This window comes from Halichoeres trimaculatus, unplaced genomic scaffold, assembly GCF_033239565.1.
Source record: "Halichoeres trimaculatus isolate MK-OKI-2021-1 unplaced genomic scaffold, fHalTri1.1 fHalTri1_scaffold_14, whole genome shotgun sequence".
Taxonomy (NCBI): domain Eukaryota; kingdom Metazoa; phylum Chordata; class Actinopteri; order Labriformes; family Labridae; genus Halichoeres; species Halichoeres trimaculatus.
In genome coordinates, this window is record NW_027437192.1 from 6,108,750 (window position 1) to 6,130,625 (window position 21,876).

Below are 21,876 nucleotides of genomic sequence, written 5' to 3' on the forward strand. Positions count from 1 at the left end.
GATCCTTTACTTTACCTCAGAGCTACGCACCTCGAGTCGACTATTTGCCCCAGCTATTTTAGCTCAACAGATACATAACAATTTCCCATGAAAACTCTGATTCAGGATTTTCCACTAGACATTTTACTGAAGAACTGAACTCAAAAAGAAATCTACATTTCTCTCATAACCGACATGTTTTACATCTCCTGATGGACAAAAAACAATATCAAAAACATAGCACTAGCTTGATGCTAACTTATAAAATGGGAAATTGTATTAAAAGGCTGGGATACAGCATACATTTGTATAATTTTAACTTTATTTAAAGAAATGTATCACAGTTACCCTCTATAAGCAATACAGAGAACTTGAAATGGCAAAATACTAACAGGAAAATGTTTTAGAACAGGAAGAAAAAAGAAAAGTTACATGCTAACTTTGGCAAGGTTCCAAACAACTCAGAACATTGCTATCACCACTTTGAGCCACTAGATGGCATATTCCAGTCAGTAAGATATATCAAAACAGTTCATCAACGCCATGTCACGTTCAGTTTTCACTTTATTAATTTACTTATAAACTTATTTCAACATTGTTGACACAGAAAACCTGTGAAGCTACATTTAGAACAGAGAAAATTCACAGGAGGAATTAATAAGAGAATCTATAAAGAATCAGAGCAATAAGCAAAATCAATAAGGGGATTGATATCAATAAAATCTTGTCAATACTCATCCGTAGTAATGCATCTAATTGATCCTATCGCACAGTGTTTTGTTGTATTGTATCAAATTTATCAAATCGTATGTCATAAAGCATCTAATTTATCATATTATAAAGTATTGTTGTATCACAATTTATGGCACAAATCTAATATATATATATATATATATATATATATATATATATATATATATATATATATATATATATATATATATATATATATATATATATATATATATATAAATAATTATGTCATGTGGTATCTTGTTTTTCTGTTGTTTACTGTTGTAAAATCTGGTGTCATAAACAATCTATTAATCTTTATTATATCCTAAAGGGTCATGTCGTGGTGTAACATATTTAATTTAACATATCCTTTCTTATCCTATCGTAACAGTTTTCATTTTTCTTTTCATCATATTGCATCTAAAATATTGTTTGTTGTCAAGTGTTGTGTTGTTTCTCATTTATCCTATCCTGAGTATTGTAGTGTATCCTGTCTAATCTACTTTATCATGAAGTTTCGTGTCGTTTTGTGTCTTATTTCTTCTTCAAACCTTTCCAGTTTTACTGATGCAGTCTGTTTAAGTTGAGCTCCAGATGTGGACGTCAGTACCTGTGACTGTGACTCATGTTGACGCAGGTTTCAGAGACATGTCTCAGCCTGATCTGTCTCCTGGTTGGACGATGTTTATGTTATCATCTTTGAACGTGTGTGATTAAATCTGTTTCTTGTGCGTTTGTGCCTCAGGTCCAGCTGATGAAAACAAGCCCCTATAGCGTCTCTCCCACACCGGCTGGCAGCAAGGTGAGCGTGTTCAGACATGGAGTGTGTGCTTGTGTGTGCAAGCTGTTATGGTCAGTTTTAGCTCATAAACTCCCCTAAAAACGACTTTTTCGGAGAAATTTTTGAAAATGTGACAACATTTTTATATATTTTGTTATCATTTTATTATTATATCCTGATGAAACTATAAATTTTGAGACATGTATGCATATATTAGAACATTAACACTACCTACACAGGTTTTACAGGTTTGTGTACTCCCCCACATGTACAGATGTGCTTGTGTGTGAACATGTATGTAACTTCTCTCACGCCTGAGGTGAAACGCCAGTGAGCAGCTCTGAATATGCAAATTGTGCATCTCAGTCCACACCTCCCCGTACTGAGGATCAAAAAGCTCTGCGCTCAAACGCTGAAAGAGAAAAGGATGTGAACAAGGTGATGTTGAGTGATAGACGTACAGTAAAGCTGGAGCACGGTGCAGCGGTGATTGATGGGTAATGACAGGGCTGCGAGCAACTAACGACAGCTGGAGGTCAGAGGTCAGCAGCTCGGGAATGTTTCTGACACCCTGAGAACGAGGACGATTGACTCATCCTTCTGGACAGATGACCGGCAGACTGTCAACCTGAGAATTAGCCGTAAGAGAAGTCTCAAGTTCAAGTCCGAGGAAGGGGGACGACTGAAGCTGAGTGGTTTGGTAGTTATTGGTGTGTTGTTGAGCTTCCACCTGCTGAGGAACCTGTTTCTGGATACCGTGAATGTTTCTGAGCGTAAACTGGTTCATCACTTCAGGGGCTTTAACGTCGGGGCTGTGAGGAGTTTCTAAGCGGTCTTGCAAAAGTCTCCTTTCTAGATCTATGTCTGATCATAATCCACACTTTAAAATGAGATTACCAGCACCAATATTACAGGTTACAGGTTATTTTAAATTGCTACTTCTTAGCTTCCTGATCAGATTGATTTGCGGCACGTTTAAGTCTCTAGCGATATCTGTGTTTTTCTCTGCTGAAAACAATTTCTGTGATTAATTTTGTAGTGATGGTGGACACTGGAGCCTAACTGTCAGACAGAAAAAGGACAGAAGAGCTGAAGAAAGATAAACAGGAGAGTGATTGAGCACGAGCTTAAGGCTAACACAGGAGCTAATCTGTTTGTGCCAATGTTCATTCCAACCCACAGTCAGCAGTTATTCTGCAGTGGTCTGTTCAAACTTGAGAGTCTATCAATAAAATGAAGAGTGAGGTTACGTTAGCTCTGATTGGTAGATGACTGATAGGACATAACCAGGATTTACTAACGTTACACCTTGATATGTCTTAGAGCACCGGGCTGCCAGTTAAGCTAAATATAAACAGCTACGAAACTTCTTACAAACTGACAGTGTTTACTTATTGTCACGTTAGCCTACAGCAGTAGCGATTGCTCTAAGACTACAAGGGAAGCTCAGCTTCCCCTAAAATGTCCCCATAAAAAGTGGTGATGTGTTCTGCTGTGTGTACATTTCATTGACAAAATCTGCGCTAGAATTCCTTCATCTTTTGTTCAGAATCAGCTCCTATCACAGGTAACTGGCTCCACCTCCTTCTCATTCATCCCCACAGCGTCTCAGCTCTTTAACACAGTCGGATGCTGAGCGTAGAGTGGGTTGTTGCACAGTGGAAACTGGACGGTCATTGGATAAACGCTGGGCTTTGTCCCGCCCATCAGACACTCAGCGTCTCTGGGGGTCTATGAGGCAGTGGGCTGGCCTGGACGCTGGGCTCCTGCATGATGATTGGATGATCTGTCTGAGGCTGAATCCCTTTTTCATTGCCAGTGAAATGAGCCAGTCAGCGATCTTGAAATGTAACCCTCCGCCAGAGCATCTTCTGAGTTATACAGTCAGTTGGATCCCCAGCGAGTTTACTTTTCTTAAAAACGACGAGCGTTGTGTTTAAAGATTCTCCCTCTTTTCACCAATAAGCAGCTACAGCTACAGCTGTGGAGATTCTCCCCCTGTCACTCACACTTACAGCCTGTCGTAGTCTCACGTAGCAGCTCCAGCTGCTAACAAGCTGATACGGAGGGTAGAATTTACGTTTGAATAAACATATTTATGATGTAGGCCGGAAAAAAAATGAGCTTCCCCTCCTTGACCGACCAGTAGCCGCCACTGGCCTACAGATATGTCGAAGTACCGCTCTGCCGATAGCACTACATATAGCCAGCTTGCTTTTGCCGATTTCAAACTGTACACTACGTTTCTGCACTGATAAGTCCCTTGCCTCTGTGCACTTTATCTAGTAAAAAGTTGTCTTGAACAAAGAAAATATGTTTTGATCTCCATTTAATTCCAAAACAAACACACGCCTTGCTTAAATAATTTACGTCGGTGTGTGGAGACTCCTGGCCAGAAGGTGGCGAGGCAGACTAGAAATGAATCAAAAGTTTGAACTTACTCTGATCACTTTGTTAGATTTCTGCACAAATGCAGCTTTTCACGTCTGCTATCTCAACAGACACACAGACAGACTTGTTGTTTTTCTCAACTGCCACGTTTAGCAGCAGCTGAAATTGGCCCGAGTTCAGTTTCGTATGGTTGTCGCATTAGATGAGAGATGTCTGAGGTGAAGCCGAGAAGTCTGACAGGTGTAATTATCAGTGTACAAGCTGCCCTGAAGTGTCTCTACCCAAACACACAGACCCAGGTCTTAAAATAAATGTGTGTGTGTAGTTTTCTGCCAGAAAAGCTTCCTCAGATTAGCCTGGATTAAAAGAAAGACACTAACAGATAAATTCCCTTGTGTTTCTTTCAGGTAAAAAGCGAGGAGAGCTCTGAGATGACCCACAGCTCTGTTTCTCTTCCTGCACCTCCCTCCCAACAACAACAGCAACAGCAGCAGCAGACGCAACACCACCACACACAGCTGATGCTGGCTGGCAGTCAGCTAGCAGGGGTGAGACGACACAAACACCACACAGACACACACAGGGACACGCACAGATGTTAATTTGATCCCTCTTTTGAATCTGACTTTGAAATAAAAAGACTTTTTCAGGAGAGAAGTAGAACTCAGAGATACATGAACTAAATGTTGTGTGAGTTAAGTGGATGGATTTTCTCGCTTGTCTTGCTCTGGCGTGCTTGAACTATCCGCTAACAGGATCACCTCCAGCTCTGCCCCTGGAACGCTAAGCTGACTCTTCTCTTTGTTCTCTCTTCACTTTCTCTGTGTTTCATTTTTGTTTCGTGCCAATGATTGACCATCCTCGCCTCCTTTTCATCCTTTCACCCTGACGTTCGCGTCTTCTTTCCTACTTTTCCACATCTTCCCCGCATGTTTACATCTTCACCTCATCGCTATCCTCCCACGTCGTTCTCCTCCTCCTACTTCTTCCGCACCCTTCAGCTTGCCGCTCTCCTCCCGGCTCAGCAGCAGCTGCTCCTCCAACAGGCTCAGGCTCAGCTCCTGGCGGCCGCCGTGCAGCAGTCCAACGCAGCTCACGCCGTTCACGCTGCCCACGCTGCGGCTCAGCAACAAGCCAACCAGCAACAACAGCAGCAGCAGCAACAACAGCAGCAGCAGCAGATCCAGTCACAGTCCCAGCAGCAGCAGCAACAAACCAAACTGGAGCAGGCTGTTCAGGCTCCGCCTCCACCGCAGCTGGCTCTGTCGCAGCCAATCCAGCTCACTGCCCAGGTACAAACCACTCACACAGGAATGAAAAGTTACTTTATGATGATGATTGTTCTAACTCTTGAAGACGTGTGTTTCAACATGTGTGTGTTTGTTTGTTGCAGGACATCCAGCAGCTGTTGCAGCTCCAGCAGCTGGTTCTGATGCCGGGTCATCCTCTCCAGTCTCCTGCCCAGTTCCTCCTGTCTCAGCCAGCACAGGCACAGCAGCCGCAGCAGGGTAAGGTCCAGCTGATGACTGTACAAAACACACTCACAGTTTTAGTGATGTTACACATTGATTTCTAAAGAGACATGTCCAAAAATGCTGACTATCTCCAATCGCTTTCATCTAAAAACTTGGAATAAAGTGGAGTTGAGGCCTTAGCCTTGCTGCGCGGCAAAAGCTACAACACTCAGCCCTCATATAATCAAAACAAGTGACTTATAAAACAAATCTTCTTGCACAGATTTTAGGTGTGAAGAAAAGAAGTATAGAGACTAAACCACTTTCTGTACCAGGCCTCGAACGGCTTTAAATCTGCTTTACAAACTGAAGATTTGAGCTCAACGGAAAAGTTCATTTTGGAAATTTCTGGCCTGCATGTTAGTGGTTCCTAGAGTGAGAGGTAACAAAACAATGATAGTTGGATCTGAAAATGCCTTCTAAAATCAAAAACCATTTACTATTCACATTTCATCTATTATTTTAAGAATAAAACCAAAAACAGGGGTTACATTTTGTATAAAACAAAGCAAACAGAAAATGTTTGATCTGCTTTCTACATTTTTTTAAGACCCCTGAGGTGACTTAACCCAGGATTAACAATGGTATCAGTGGAGACAGATTAGTCTAGGAACCCAGCAGCATGCGTATATAGGAAGATTTACCGCTGACACAGAGCGGTGACTAGGGACGGGTACTGAATTAGGTACGTTTTTTGGTACCGATCGAATTCTGTCAAAAGTACTGGGTATCGATTCACATAAAACCAAAAGGTACCATGTTTAGGTACCTAAATGCATCCCTGTGACTGTGAGGAAGTTTAAGAGTAGGTGAAATTTCCATGCTAGAAATGAACATAAAAAAATATTAAAGAATAAATAAAAAAAAATGAAAAAAAAACAAAACATTATTTTTAAAACAATGATATTTTTTACCATACTAACACAAAAAAGTACCACACTCGGTACCGTCGAGTACCGGTACCGATTGCCAGGTACCGGGCATCAGTACCGTATCGTTTCAAATGTGAAAGGTACCCATCCCTAGCTGTGACGCATTCATTGTAGGGAAGATCGAGCGGGACAGGAAGTCATGACCAGAAACTACCCAATAACACCCAGTGACTTTCAAAATAAAACAAAACGTGTCAAAACCAGTTTGTTTCTATCTTGATTACGACAACATACAGGCATAATGAGCGGAACCAGACCAGGAGTCAACAGGTTTGAGGTTTTACAGCCCAACATGATGAAGAGAGACTTATCAATAGAGAGGGAAGGATGGGAGCTCCTCGGTCTGTGACTCCAGCTGTCTGTCAGTCATACAGCCGGTGTGAGTTGACAAACGCAGTCGAGACACACTGCAAAAAACTGACACCTTATCAAATGTTTTTGACTCATTTTAGGTAAAAATTGTCTTGTTTCACAATATGAGCCTTGTTCACCTGAGCATTTCAGAAAAATGTCTTATTTCTTGTTATTCAAAGAAATAAATGAGGTCTGAAAACAAAAATCTGCCAACAGATTAAGAAAAATTTGCTAGAAAAAATACAAGTAACTTTTCTCTTGTGCCATTGGCAGATTATTTTTTAACTTGTTAAAAGCAATTCAGACTTCATTTTTGTCTTTAAATTACTTGAAACAAGACATTTTTCTGGACTGGTCAGGTGAATGTGGCTCATATTAAGTCTAAAAAGACATTTTCTACTGAAATTAAGACAAAAACACTTGATGAGATTTCAGTTTTTTCCAGTGCACAGTGCAACAGTGTCGGACTGCAGACGTATCCGGTGTATTTGAGGCGTTATTTTCAACAGACCAAGCAAATTAAATATTTTAATCCTTTTTTTGGTGGTCACTCACAGAAAAGTCACGAAAAAGGAACTTTAAAGGATGAAAACCATCATCAGTAAATAATATAAATAGATTTAAATCTCAAATCTCATGTTATATGTTCGTTTATTGGCTACTGTAAGATGTAGATAGTTTGTGTTTTCAGTTTGTTCAAAGGTGGCGCTCTCCCTTTTTTACAGGTTTGCTCTCGACACCAAATCTGATCCAGCTACCTCAGCAAAGCCCAGGAGGGCTACTGACGACCCCTCCTCGTCTGGGACTCCAAGCACAGGTGAAGTATACGCGAGTTTAGATAGAGAAAGACTTTAAACGTAACACAGAAAGTAAAGAAACCTGTGCCTGGTAGATTATTTCTTTGTTGCTTCCTACCAGTAAATCTTATACTGTTTGAAAGTTTATTTCCCCTTTAAATGGAGCCACATTTGTAAGGAGCATGAATTTAGCAGAGCTGAGTCTGAGCATCAATCTGCTCACCCTTTCCCCAAATAAAAGCTGCTTAATACAAAAACATGCCACAGCAGCTTGTTTGCATAACAGATGCAGCCTCAGAGTCCAATGAGAGTCTCAAATCTTTCTGATTTATTCACACATCAGTCAAACAGCTCACCCTGCATCCTCACTTCACATCTTCTATAACATAATGCATGAATGCATCCTCACACATCCAGGCGCCGTTATAGATTTTTCATTAAGCCGTGATGAAGTCGTGTCAAACACGGCGGCCAGCGTCTCCTGCTTGTTCATGTATTTTATGCACAGAGACGAGGATGTAAATGAGGCGTGTATCAGCTGATGTCGTGCATCGCGTCTGCTCGATTAAGGTGATGCTCCTGAAGCTCAGGGGTCAAATTCCTCCTCAGGGGTTTGTGTTTGTCTGATCATACGGAGGCAGGCAGGGGTTAAACTCTGTTTCCAAATATTTAAATCACAGCTTTTTTCTCTTGTTTGAAATAAAGATGCACGTTGTTTTTTTCATGCTCCTGTATAATCTGTTCAAACTCGGAGGGTCAGTCTGTTTTTTATGCATGTTTCCTCTGCTAAATAACTCATCTGTATTCAATAAACAGCCCATTTCAGTTCAGGGGAGGTGAAAATTTATTTTTTTATCCTTAAAACATTTTTCCTAACCTTGAAAACCATGCATAATTTATGGTGAACCATTGTGCAGTCTGAAGGTTCAGACCTCACTGAGCCTCTCGGGCCGAACTCCGTACGTCATATCTTCTTGTTGAAATTTAAATGTTTTGTTTATCGATCTCTCCGTCTTCCTGACTCTACAGAGGGAGAAGAGCGGCGATGTGGTCGGAGGAAGCAGCAGCAGTAGCTCTATAGTCGCCGGCGGCAGCAGCAGCGGGGTTGGCGTCGTAACGTCCGTTGGAGCTACCTCGGCCTCCAGCAGCTCCATGGCCTCCTCTCTGGCGTCTGGTTTGACTCCTGGAGGTCACGGGGGTCACATGGGGGAAGAGCCCAGCGACCTGGAGGAGCTGGAGCAGTTCGCCCGCACCTTCAAACAACGCCGCATCAAGCTGGGATTCACCCAGGTAAGGAGTCAAAAGAGGAGAGGAGGGAGTGAAGAGGTAGAAATCTGAGATCCAGGTCTGACTTTTTTTAACTGTCTCTGTCAGGGAGACGTCGGCGTGGCGATGGGGAAACTGTACGGCAACGACTTCAGCCAGACCACCATCTCCCGATTCGAAGCACTTAACCTGAGCTTTAAGAACATGTGCAAGCTGAAACCTCTGCTGGAGAAGTGGCTGAGCGATGCAGGTAAACTCAACACTTTTTACAATAACAGGATGAAAAGAAAGTTTTTATATGTTTTATTTTTTTAATTTCTAAACGAGAGTTTCGAAACTTAACATTTCTCCAGATTTGGTCACAACAACACAAGTTAATAGCAAAAAAAACCCTGATGGATTAAGATCTGTTGATCTTTGTATCTTCATGTCTCATGTTTTATCCAGAAACCATGGCGGTGGACAGCATGCTGCCCAGCCCGTCCTCTCTCTCCTCCCCCATGTTGGGCATCGAAGGTCTGCCAGGCCGACGCAGGAAGAAACGCACGAGCATCGAGACCAACGTGCGAGTGGCCTTAGAGCGCAACTTCAACACGGTACGAGAATTTCAGCAGGACACTTAATGTTCGTTTGTCTGCAGAAACTTGGGAAGCTTCAGTTGGAGATATTTGTTGAAATTTAAATGGGCGACAATGCATACAGTGTATCAAAAACAATGAATCAACGGAAGTCTGATGGAAAGATGCTCTGCTCAAGTTTTCTGAATTAAGTGGCGAGCCCATATTTCCACCAGCTGTCTGATTGTCTCTGTCATCGGGTTGCCGGGTTTGAATCCGTGTTGTATCTCCTCATCTGATCCTGAGCAGAAACTCCAGGCCCACAGGCGAAATGTGGCCAGCCACACAATTTTATGTGGCCAGTGAGAGCTTGAAAGGTCTGATTGTCTTGTCAAAGATAGTGGAATTGAGAAATAAAACAATGATCCCAAAATGTCCAGGAAGAGAATAAGTTGATGCAGATGAAGACTGTTTCAAGAAAGATAGGAAGGCAAACATATGTTTGTGCTTCAAGGAGAAAAACTGGTAGGTCTTTTGTTTTATGAGGCTGTCAAAGAGGACAATCTGTGTTGGCATTTTGACATCAACACTAAGTCTGCCAAAGTGAGCCTTCAAGAAAAACAAAAAATAGAGCAAGATTTAAAATGCAAACTGCAATAGTAGGAGGATGTGTTCAAGAAAGCCACAACCAAAAACAACGCAGCTTGCTTTACTATGGCTAAAGAAATTTACCGTGCTGCAAAGTCTTTTTCAAAGGGTGCATTTTTGAATAAGTAGCTGCATTTGTTTTGCATTTAGTTACATTTTATACTGTCAATTATCAAGTCGATCAGAAGTAACTTTACATGCTCAGTTGTACGGTGTAAAATTGAGAAACTTATCACAAAATCCTCTTTGCTACTTAAGTAAAGTCATCTCTCCAAATGTCTTACAGCTAAAGAAAAAATCACCTGGATGAAACTGAACAATCAGGGTGTTAACTTCTTCGTGAGGCTGATAGAGGAATCTCATTGATTTAGAAAAGTGCAACAATATTTATGTATATTTTGCAAAAAAAATCTCATAAGATAATCATCTTGTCACTTCAGAAAAAGAAAGCAAAACTTACTTTTCTTGTATTTGTCTGCTTTCCAAAGCCGCAAAGGTATTCTTGAATTTGGTTGAAATGCTAGCTCTTTGGTCTTCTAGCAGGCTAGCTATGCTAGTCAGACACGAGTTGTTGCATGGGGCAGGAGCTTCTGCTTCGGTTTTCCTCTGTGGTTTAGAAGATTTCAACATCCTGCCACACACATTTATGGAGTAGTTATGTTTGGATATCCAAATAGTTGCAGAGGTGGTAAAATAAAGTTGGATTTCAAAGGTTAAAAATGAAATTCGAGTTGTGGGAGACGGAGACTACTCTGTGCTCACATGCTCGCCAAACCGGAAGTCCAAAACTTACTTTTCTTACGCGAAGGCAATACACCCCTGTAGTTTTCTGTATATTAATGAAATATTCCTGCTTACCTCGGGACTTCTGCAACCCAACAAATGTGTTTGATTTTGTCCAAAACATGAAAATCGAATCAGTTGTAAACTTTTGAGAGCACATTATTTACTGTCACAAACACAAATAAAGTAAAATATTTTCTTCTATGCTTCTTTAAAATGCTGAACATCACATAAGCCCACATATTTTCCCCTCAGTGGCCTCAGGTTGGTCCAAATCTCCAGCACTCATTAATGAATCCGAGCAGTAGCAATAGAGTCTGTTTCCCTGTAGATTTGAGGTTTACATTAAAGGATTAGCGCTTGTTTACTCACAGAAGCCGGCTTTAAACTATCTGATTGTTTATTCATCATCTCCATGTTTTCCCCCCTCAGAACCAGAAGCCTACCTCGGAGGAGATCCTGCTCATGGCCGAGCAGCTCAACATGGAGAAGGAGGTGATTCGTGTTTGGTTCTGCAACCGCCGGCAGAAAGAGAAACGCATCAACCCGTCCAGCAGCACCACCCCTCCCCTGCCCAGCCAAACCTCCCCCGTTGTGACGCACAAAGCCCCCTGCTACAGCCCGCACATGGTACGGTCCAACACTGACTTTCACTGCACCAGGAGTCAGCGTGCTGTTTGTTTCACAGACGTATGGATGTATTTCCTGACTTTTCTCTCTCTCTTTAGATATCGAGTCAGGGTCTGTCCCAGGTCACCACCAGCCTCAGCACAACAGGTGAGCCGTATTTCTACTGTTTGTGCCTGGTTGTCAATAAATAATTAAAGGTTAGAGCGCCGCTCCTCCACTCTGTTTCTGGAACCCCAAGGTCGGCTGCAGGAAGATTAAACCCGTCCTGACATTATTTGGAAGAAGCTGATATTTCAGTTTTGTCGCGGTTTGATGAAACGCTGAAGAGCCCCTTTAAAAAAAGGATTTCTCTGAGAGAAAGAGAGATTGAAATAGAAAACAATGATGTTTTGTTGACAACAACATGGAACCACTGGTCCCATCTCGAGTTGTTTACCTCCGTGAGTCATGACTCGTCCTGATGATTTATAGAGCTGGACCACAGTGTGAGTGATCCCATGCTTCACTGATATGACAGATGACCTGACAGGTAACAAACACAGCTGGAAATTTATTGGCCTGTTGAGCCCAGGTTAATACTTTTCTCTTCCCAACTTCTCTCTCCAGTCTGGAGTGGAAATGGATGAAAGTCGACACTCTGAAAGATGAAAAACTAACTCTCTGTTTAGCAGCAAACCTCAAACCTGTCACATGACATCAGTGTCCTTCTCCTCCAATCAGCTGCCAGCTCCTCTCCTTCGGCCTCCTGCCCCATGACTCCCATCAGCTCGGCTGCAGCTGGCCCCACCTCTTCTGCTGTGACTCCGCCTCCTCATAGCACAGCTAGCCCCGCCCCTCAAAGCCTCGGGGGCCATGGGCTCAACACTGGGTGAGTAGAAAACAGCGGCTGTTTTTCAGATCACCTACTACACTAGCAGTGCCTACTATTTTGGCCCAAATCCAGTATGAAGAAGGGGTTTTCTTAGGATGCAATGACCAGTCTACCTGACATAACATTTCCCACAATGCACGGCGCTAACGCTGTTTGTCTATGCAAGTGGCAGGTTTTGGTGAATTACCTCCATCTACTGGAAAGAGTCGGCATTACAACTACAATACAACAACACTAACATGAGACGGTCCGTGAGATAGAACAGAAGTGATGCCAGTTATGAAAAAAGCGTTTACTTCTTCATATTCAATAAAGCCCATGAAAACCACTAATTCACTTTTTTAGACCATACACAGATTATATAAAAGTTTTTTTTTTTTAAGTGTAAAAATAAAAATCCCTTCCAGATATAAATTTTGGTGCGAGATAATAAATCAAATAAGATGATTCTGCTGTGATATGATGGAGAAAATAACTAAAATGCCAAGATTTACCCAGAGTTGGTGTTGTACAACACTTGAGTCTGACTTTAATGTTATACTCCCTTTCAGCAGACTGTCTGCTACAATTTGGTGTTAGTTGCAGGTTTGTACGATAATTTGTTTCCTGACAGTGTTGAAAATTATAATGACCCAGTACATATTTCATATTCCTGATCTTAGAATCCAGAATTTTGCCAGGATCTGGATTGTACTTTTACATCTGTCAGAAATTATGGTGACCTTGTCTTGTATTGTTTTGCAAAGCAATCCGACCATTTATCGTGGAGTTATATACACATATGGTGAAAACAGCCCTATCTCACAATGATAAAGAATCCTTTAAAATAATCCTGGATCCAGACGGTGATCCAGATCACCTCCAAAATTTAATCACTTCTTCCTTATTGCATTTCGAACATTTTCTGAAAATTTCTTCCAGATCCTTTGCTACAGACAAACTCTCCCGAAAACATAACCTCCTTGGTGGAGATAATAAAATCCATCACCTGTAGCTCCATTTTACAAAACTGAAAACCAGAGTAGTATACTGCAAAACAAACCCAACCTTATTTATAAAGCACTTTAATTAAATTAAAGATATATAGATAGATAGATAGATAGATAGATAGATAGATAGATAGATAGATAGATAGATAGATAGATAGATAGATAGATAGATAGATACTAGTTGCAGCAGTTCTGTCCTTATCAGTCGTTAGTGTTTATAAATATCGGTGAACAATGACAAATAAGAGAAGTGCAACAGTATACTGTGTAAACAACCACAGATGAAACAAAGTGCCGTACATAAAAAGATGGTGCAGAAATAAATAAGTGAATAAAACAAATAAATCACTAAAACAAAGGTGCAGGTACTGAAATAATTGTTTCATTGTTTTTAAAATAATTTTCCAAAATCAATAAAAAGTAGAAACAAACTATAAGATATTAAAACATGAGCAGAGTCTCAAGCTGGTAAAAAGCCAAAGAATAAAAACAGTCATAGTAAAATTCATGAAGGCTGCCGATACCAGCAGCCGATACTCAGGGCAAATACTTGCTGCTGTTTAACGCCACTGCAAGTTTGCCTCAGGTCCTGTTCAGACAACATGAATGAACCAGCGAGAGTTAACAGTTAAACTATTTTATTTTCCACTTCAGTTTATTTAAAAAAAATACTTAAAATCTAACAACTGTTAGTTTTATTTGCCACTTTTGATATTATTTCTTAATATTTATTTTAAAAAATCATAAATTCAGAGAGTTTTTTGTGTTTTATTTTGGACTTAGTGTCAGAGTGACTGTGCTGTCTTTGATCCAAGTGATCTGTTATTGTGAATTTAAATTTTATGTATCAAAAGTGGAAAGTACATCCCTAAAGTATTAAGTAGATAGTTTGGAAAACAGCCAGTGATCACCTCACTTTCAGTTAGAAAAGCCAACATCCAAGATAGATAAACATATTCAATCCCATTTTTTAACTGCAAGAATGATGTCAAAATATAGATGTGCTAGTCTGTTAATCTAAAACTCCTCATTAAGTCTCATTCTCTTGTTTTTTAAATCAAGACACGTAAAACCCTGTCACACTTGGGAGGGTTGCTACTTTCAAGGTATTTACAAATTGTGATAATTTGAGAGGATTTTCTCTTTCTGTTATGCTTTAATGAAACCTTCAACACTCAACCACCTGCACCGAAAACACATCAAAAACCTGACAGCACATGATTCACGCCATCTGTAGCTGCGTATTTACAGAGAAATCTGCGGCATTCAGCTGTTAGAGGGTTGTCACACTGGTCTGACAACAACTCTGCATGTTCACACACATCCAGACATGTGTACATGTTAAGACGTTACGCTTTAACGCACAGCTTCAAAGACTAAAAACCATCAGGTGTGTATCAGTGTGAAATGAATCGTGTATAAATCACTAAACTTGAATCTGTCTCTCTACATGTGTGTGTTCGCATGTGAATTTCCACGTTTCAGGAACACAATACTGGGAGTAAGCACAGGGATGAACCCGGCTCTCATTGGCAGCAATCCCCTGGCTACCATGCAAGGTGTGTGTGTGTTAGAGTCTGTGTGTGTGTTGGTGCATGCTGGCCCTCAGGAGCCCTCATGAGTCTCATCAGCTTCTTTCATACTTCATCCATTCTGTCCAAAATGAATTTCCTTCCTCCTCCTCTTCCTCCTCCTCAGCCTCAAACTTTCTGAATCGCTCAGTATGGTGAAAGATTCAATTCGAGCCTCATACAATAGTCGGCTATTATCACAGAGTGACAACAGCCCCTTATGGCAAAGCTTAAGTCAGCTTACAGTAAACAGTTGAAGAGGCGATCCCCTCCCTCTTTATATCCCGAGCCTGTTGGCTAAATAACTAGTTTCACTCCTTAAAGAAAGAGATGATCTGCTGCCAAATCAATTAAGCATCACAAACACCCTCAGCTTTGAATCCGTCACGTGCTCCATCTCCCTATAGCGCAGATTCAGACCTTCCCTCTTTCTTCTCCCGCTCTGTTCGGCGTCATTCAGGGGCGGCCTCCTCCAGGCCATGTGTTGATGAGAAGGATACAGTCTGTTATGGAAACTGCAGGCCTGGCACTGCCGGCTCTGATGGAGTTAGAGGCTGAAGGAGAGAAGAAAGAGGAGCCGCGCTGAAAAGAGGGAGGTTGAAATGAAGTGTTGAACTGAAAGGATTTCTGGGCCGGATCCCTCTGGGGTCAACACACATGCTATGAATGTTTACACTCGTGCTGCCGTAATGGATTAAAGTGTTGACTGTTGCAACAGAATTCAGAAGTCGGCAGGTGTCTCTTCGACGGTTAATCCGGTATGTTTGCTGCTCCACTTTTGCAGAAAAGTGCAAGATTTTCTCTTTATGTTAAGGTGTTAGCTTTCTCTGCAGCCTGGTATATAAAATAATACCTTAACATGTAAAACACTAACTGTATACAAAGATAGACGGTGTAGTTTCCCCTACATTACAGGAAAATGTCGACACCCCAACGCGTAAAACTTACTGTTCAAAGGATAAAATCTTCTCAGGTTGGTGCTGCTCACAGTGTGAGAGCTTCTTGTGTTACTCTGAAGCTCACGCTCACAGTTACAGAAAGTTCAGTGGCTCCTGATTTGTGTTTGTCATGTTTTCTCCATAGGAGTCGGAAACAAAACTAGCTTTAAAAGGAAAACAAACTTAAACGGACAAAAATATCAAAAAACATGCTCATCAGATACATAGAAAAGAAAATTAGAGTTTAAATAGAATTATGGTACATAACAGGATTTTAAAAATATCTTATTATTTAGGGCTTTGACGAGATGCTTTTCTCCTAACTCGTTTTTGTTTTTTTGTTTTTTTTTTGTTTTTTTACAATTTTTGGAGTGCCGATTTGATTTAATTTGCAATTTTTCAATATTTCTGATTTTTGAGATATTTGGTTAACTTTTTTTACACCAGACCAAGTGAAAAAGTTGAATGACAATAATGTCAAAATAGGAAATTAGGGCTTAAAAAGAATTATGGTGCATAATAGGACTTAAAAAAATACATTATTATTTAGGGCTTTGAAAATGCTTTTCTCCTAACTCGTTATGTATTTTTTTTTTTTTTTACAATTTTTGGAGAGCAGATTTGATTTTATTTGTGATTTTTTCAATATTTCTGATTTTTTTGTGATTTTTTTTTCACTTTTTTAACACCAGACCAAGATAAAAAATGAATGATGATGATTTCTACAGTATCTGGAGCTATATTTTCCCCCAAAAATGAATATCACATGTGAGTCAGTTTTTAGGATTTATTCAGGGGATCTGACATCTCACCTTTTTTCAACCCAGCTTTTTTGGAGTGCAGATCTGATTTTATTTGCAAATTTTTCAATATTTCTGATTTTTGAGATATTTAGTTCACTTTTTTTTTACACCAGACCAAGTGAAAAAGATGAATGACGATGATGTCAAAATAGGAAATTAGGGCTTAAAAAGAATTATGGTGCATAGCAGGACTTAAAATATATCTTATTATTTAAGGCTTTGACGAGTTGCTTTTCTTCTATTTTTTTTTTTTATTTTTTTTTTACAGTTTTTGGAGTGCGGATTTGATTTTATTTGCAATGTTTTCAATATTTCTGATTTAAGTCTTTTGTGATTTTTAATTTTACTTTTTTAACACCAGACCAAGTGAAAAAGTTGAATGATGATGTCTATGAGTCATTTTTCAAGGATTTATTCAGGGGATCTGACATCTTAACTTTTTTCAACCCAGCCTATAAACAAAAACTAAAATTAAGATCTTAAATTTGAAGAAAAAAAAATTAACAAAAATATCATGTCCTTTTCTTTATTTCCATCTTTATTTTTGTGTAACTGTTCCTTTTATGTAACAACAAAAGATTCACTAATCATCATCATCATCATCATCATCATCATCATACTAAGCCCTTTGCATCCTCATGTGGAACGTAAGCTGGTTGTGTGCATGTAAATAATTCCTTGTTGTCTCTGTCAGTGGCCAACTCTTGTGCATGTCCTTACATGATGGGATAAAGTGATGTTTTAAAATTTTGACCCAAGTCAACAGTTTGTCTTTGTAAATGTCGTCTTCATGTTTTGATGTTATTTGGGTGAACTGGCCCTTTAACCCTGTACATAAGCTCATCAGTGGTTTATGTTTATGGTTTGGATAAGATCATGTTTAAACGGTTTCTTGTTCTGTCCACATCATCCTTTTCATCCACGACCCAAAGTTTTAAAGTTTCCTCTGACAACGATGTGTTCACTGACTCTTTGCTCCTCTTTTTCTCCTCCTCTCTTCATCCTTCCATCACTTGTCTGTTAATCTCTGTTTGTCCTCCTCTCTGTTTTGATCCCTCTGCTTTTCCTCATCCCTTCCTCTTCCTCTCCTCCGTCTCCATCAGCCCTGGCGGCCAGCGGCGGCCAGCTGCCCATCTCCACTCTGGAAGGAGGAGCAGGTCACATGCTCCTTGGTGGACCCGGGGGTCCCGCAGTCCCTCCAGCCCTCCGCCAATCTCTCTTCCTCAACCGCCCCACCCTCCTTCCCATGGTGACCGGCTCCATGGCGACAGCCTCCACGCCTGCCATAGGACTGGTCAGTGGTGCTGGTGCTTGCGGCCCGAGGCCCTCCTTCTCCCAAACTCCGCCTCCTGGTGCCAGCGACCTCATAAGCCCGACCTCCTGCCCCGAGGAGTCCGTGTCTCCTTGTTCAAGTCCCGCCTCTTTCTGTTCCTTCAGCGAGGCCTCGCCGCCGCCCCTGGGAGGGGCCATGGCCGAGTGATCCCTGACTGACAGCCAAAGTATCCTATCAGAGGAGGACGAGGAGGAGGAAGAGGAGGAAGCAGAGCTTTAAAAATCCAAATTTACGACCTCGCCTTTCAACCAAAGCCATCTCTCTGTCTGATCCGTCTCTGATTTCATCCCTCTCTTTCTGCGTCTCCCCGCTGAAGTCTTCTGAAGCCAAAAATATACACAGACGGATGAGGGGAGGAGGAGAAGAGGGGGAGGGGGATGGAGAGGATGGAGAGAACTGCAGAACGGAGGGGGGACACTTGAAACCAAATAATGATCCACAGCTGGAGAGGTGGCACTGAGGAGTGTTTCTGAAACGAGCACCAAGCTTTTTATCGGCTCGAGAGAACAAAAAACTGACTGAGGGCAGGGATGAGGAGCCAAACTGTGTGTGGAAAATGGGAGGCAGAATGAAAGACTTGTTTAACAAGCGCTGGAGGTCACGTGGTTACAACCAAATGTTAAAAAAAAAAAAAAGATGCTTGAAGAGAAACACACACTTACAAAGATGAAAACCAAAATCTCCAAATACCAAAAACTGAAAACCAAAAAGACAAAAAAACAACAAACGGAGAGAAAAGCTTTAGTTCAAAAAGACTTCTGCGTTCTGATCGGTCCAGGACCAGTTCAGTTCTCCATCCAGCGTCAAACATCCTCCATTTCAGCCAGGATCTCCATCCTCACTTTTCCTTTTTTAAACAGATCATCTATTTTTCTATTATTTGATACTCATACAGCTGATCCCACATGAAGAATATCTACCTACCTCTCTCTTTACAGCTTTACAGTGATCCTACATCACAATACGACAGGTAGTGTTTGTTTTAGCTGAGTTGGCACGCCAGGCGGGTGGAGTTATACTATTTTATTATAATTACAGCATCAGAAAGTTTGATCCAGACCATAGACTGTAAAAAAAGTGGACGGCGTGGCTCTGACATTTATCATTGTACGGTTTTGAAGCCAAAATACCCCCATTACATGCAGCCATTGGTAGCAGTTGTGCGCCAGGTGACAATAACTTTTTTTTTTTTCTTTCGTGAGTCTAATCTTTTCTTGACTCTACCTCCTGACATAATTTAGAATATCCCAAAAAAAATACACAAGAATAGCAGCTGTCAATCAGTGTTAAACGTGATGTAAAGCTTAGTTTTTAACCTCTTATAACCAATGAAAACACAGCCCATCTGGAATGACTGGAGAGATGGATTTTTCGACCTATACTGCAGCCAGCCACCAGGGTTAGCAGTTTTTGTCGCTGACGTCCATTTTTTTTTTTTTTTTTTTTTTTTTTTTTTTACAGTCTATGATCCATACTTGAGACAAAATACCTCTTTAGACATCTTTAAGATGCTACAGTGAGGCAAACTCCACCCTTCTGGTGTGTTAATGTGTCAAAAACAAACACACATGTTAAAAAATCCCATTTAACTGAAACTAAATTTTTTAAAAGTCGTCACATTTTCAGTTTTTTACCTGTTGAGCTCAGTTTTTGGGATTAATTACGTCATCTTTGTCACTGATGTTCTCATTGTTGGCTTTAATTTTAACTCTAACCAAAGATAACGCTCTCTACAGTATATGAAAACTGCCTACAAAGGGGATACATTTACACCACAGGCAGATATGAATAGTCCTGGGATTTTTTTTCAACAATATTTGCTTTTCTTTTATTTATGATCAGCCCATACACACACCCACACCTTCATCATGTCATCCTCCAGACTGCTCATCGACCACCAGACAGTCACTCTTGGATACCAAAGCATCGCCTCTGGCAGCGTTGTCTCTGGATTTCGCCCGGGAGACGAGTGTCCAGACAAAACCTCAGTAGTGTCAAAAGGAAAACACACACACACACACAAGAGTAGATACACACACAATACACTACAAGCATAAGAAAGAGTCCAAACCAAAAAAAAAAGAACAAAAGAAAGAGGTGAAGCACCGGCGTTCCCCTTAACTGCCCCCAAACCCCTGCCCTCCATCCCATCTGCCCCTCGCTTTTGTCTCCAAAGATCACATCAAAGGGCCAAAAGAAAAAAAGAGGAGAAGAAGAAGAGGAGGAGAAGCGGACAGGAGCGGAGGAGCCAAAGGTATAAAAAGCTGCAGGGGAAGAGAGCGAAGAAGAAGAAAAAGAGGAGGAGGAGAAGAAAGAAGAGGAGCAGGAGGAGGAGGTGCGCTCGAAGCGGCGGACCAAAAAACCAAAAAGTAACCCAAAACCAAAAGCTACTACTACTGCTACTAGTTATGTATGAGTGACTGAACTGTAACTAAACCAAATACAAACAAAGAGGGGGAGGACGAGGGGAGAAAAGGGGGGAGGAAAGCCCTGTCTGTCTGTTCGTCTTTTAGCTGTGATTGCCGTTCTTGTATCGACAGACAGAAATCGTTCCCTCCCGCCCTCCGCCAGCGACCTCGGCTTTGTTCTCACTTTGTTTTTCCTGGATGGATAAAATATGGAATAACCTCAACAAACTGACTTTGAGAATATATATATTTTTGTTTTTGCTTTCCATAGTGTGTCTGTTAATGATGTATGGATTTGTCTCATTGCTTTCTACTTAATATGCGGCGGGAAGAGGGGAGGGAGGGAGGGAGGGGAGGGGCGGGGAGGGACGTGGTGGGTTTCATATCTTCTTGTCTCTTCGGTTGTGCTCTGGGTTTTTTTTATCGTTTCTGTTAACGGTTGGAAATTGCTGTGAAAATGTAGCTTCCACGAAACAAAGACTTCTTTTTTTTTAAGTTTATCCAGAATGTTGTGAAAAAGCCAAAACTGAAAACCAAAAGCAAAACTTTTTAGACGTACAACCAAACCAAATAGAACAACCAAACCAATGCACAAGACGTACGAAAGGCTCAGCTGAAGCGTGTGTGTGTGTGTGTGTGAATGATGGTGTGTGTGGATGTGTGTAAGCTTGTGTCAGTGTAAAGATTCTTTTGCATTCAACCAAAACATAAAAACACACAAATCATATCACTCAATGCTCAGTTTACACCGTCAGAAGCTGAACTCTGTTCACTTTCAACCTGGACCTGTTTCCACTGTGTTCCCATCGTCTGTGTCATCTTAAACTTCACCTGCTGCTCCTGGGAAAAGATGTGAACTACATTTTCTAATTTAAGTTTATTTAGTCAGCTTCCTCTGCTGATTTTTTCACTGATTTGAAGAAACGATCTGCAACGCTGACTTTCTCTAGTGTCTAAAGACAGTTTATCAGCAGGTCACAGAGGTTTTAGTCTCACACTTAATACTTGGCAAGCTGCAGATCTTACAGGATGACTAGCAGCTAGACTACAACTAGATTCAAAATCCCATACCAGTTAGCTAACTAGCTGTAGAGCTCATCTGAAGTTGATGACCTCATCAACATGTTAGCTCAGCTAATTTGCAGCCTGTTGGCAATTTGCTGAAGACGTGACTTTAGACCAGTGACATTATGAATAAATTTGATTTTATTACAGCGTTGAGGCGAGAAAAAGAATTCAATTTGAGTTTCATTACCATTTTACAACTGAGGTCATGATGGTGTCCAACAATTTTATCAAAAGCGTCATTATTTTATTCCAGTTTTAGGAATTTGAGTTTAAAAATGTTGCTTGGATTGAGGCCAGGAATAAAGCCACTAAACCCCACATTTTAGATGCTTTAGAGGAAATTTTTCAAGATTGCACTCTTAGCCCAGGCATGTCCAAAGTCAAGCCCAAGGACTGAGGTTTCATATTGCACCATTTTATTTATTTATTTATTAAATTATTTCATTTTTCTTCAGAGAGGAGCATACAAAAACATCAAAATATATCCTCATATCTATTACACTCCCCTTCTTTTACAGATATACAAAA

The 21,876-nt window shown here is 40.9% G+C and overlaps 1 protein-coding gene across 2 annotated transcripts in view; it reads left to right on the forward strand.

Moving 5' to 3' along the window:
* The window catches only part of pou2f2a (POU class 2 homeobox 2a), an 87,628-nt gene extending 68,318 nt beyond the window's left edge, over positions 1 to 19,310 (forward strand). For both annotated transcript variants that reach the window (XM_074687589.1, XM_074687590.1), the window contains 13 exons: positions 1,460 to 1,516; positions 4,294 to 4,434; positions 4,888 to 5,178; positions 5,280 to 5,394; positions 7,412 to 7,503; positions 8,513 to 8,773; positions 8,858 to 8,999; positions 9,197 to 9,345; positions 11,170 to 11,367; positions 11,466 to 11,514; positions 12,088 to 12,235; positions 14,713 to 14,786; positions 17,643 to 19,310. In XM_074687589.1, coding sequence (XP_074543690.1) covers positions 1,460 to 1,516; positions 4,294 to 4,434; positions 4,888 to 5,178; positions 5,280 to 5,394; positions 7,412 to 7,503; positions 8,513 to 8,773; positions 8,858 to 8,999; positions 9,197 to 9,345; positions 11,170 to 11,367; positions 11,466 to 11,514; positions 12,088 to 12,235; positions 14,713 to 14,786; positions 17,643 to 18,019 — 2,094 coding nt within the window. In that variant the 3' untranslated portion in view covers positions 18,020 to 19,310. The remainder of the gene's footprint in view (positions 1 to 1,459; positions 1,517 to 4,293; positions 4,435 to 4,887; positions 5,179 to 5,279; positions 5,395 to 7,411; positions 7,504 to 8,512; positions 8,774 to 8,857; positions 9,000 to 9,196; positions 9,346 to 11,169; positions 11,368 to 11,465; positions 11,515 to 12,087; positions 12,236 to 14,712; positions 14,787 to 17,642) is intronic.
* Positions 19,311 to 21,876: the final 2,566 nt, after the last annotated feature.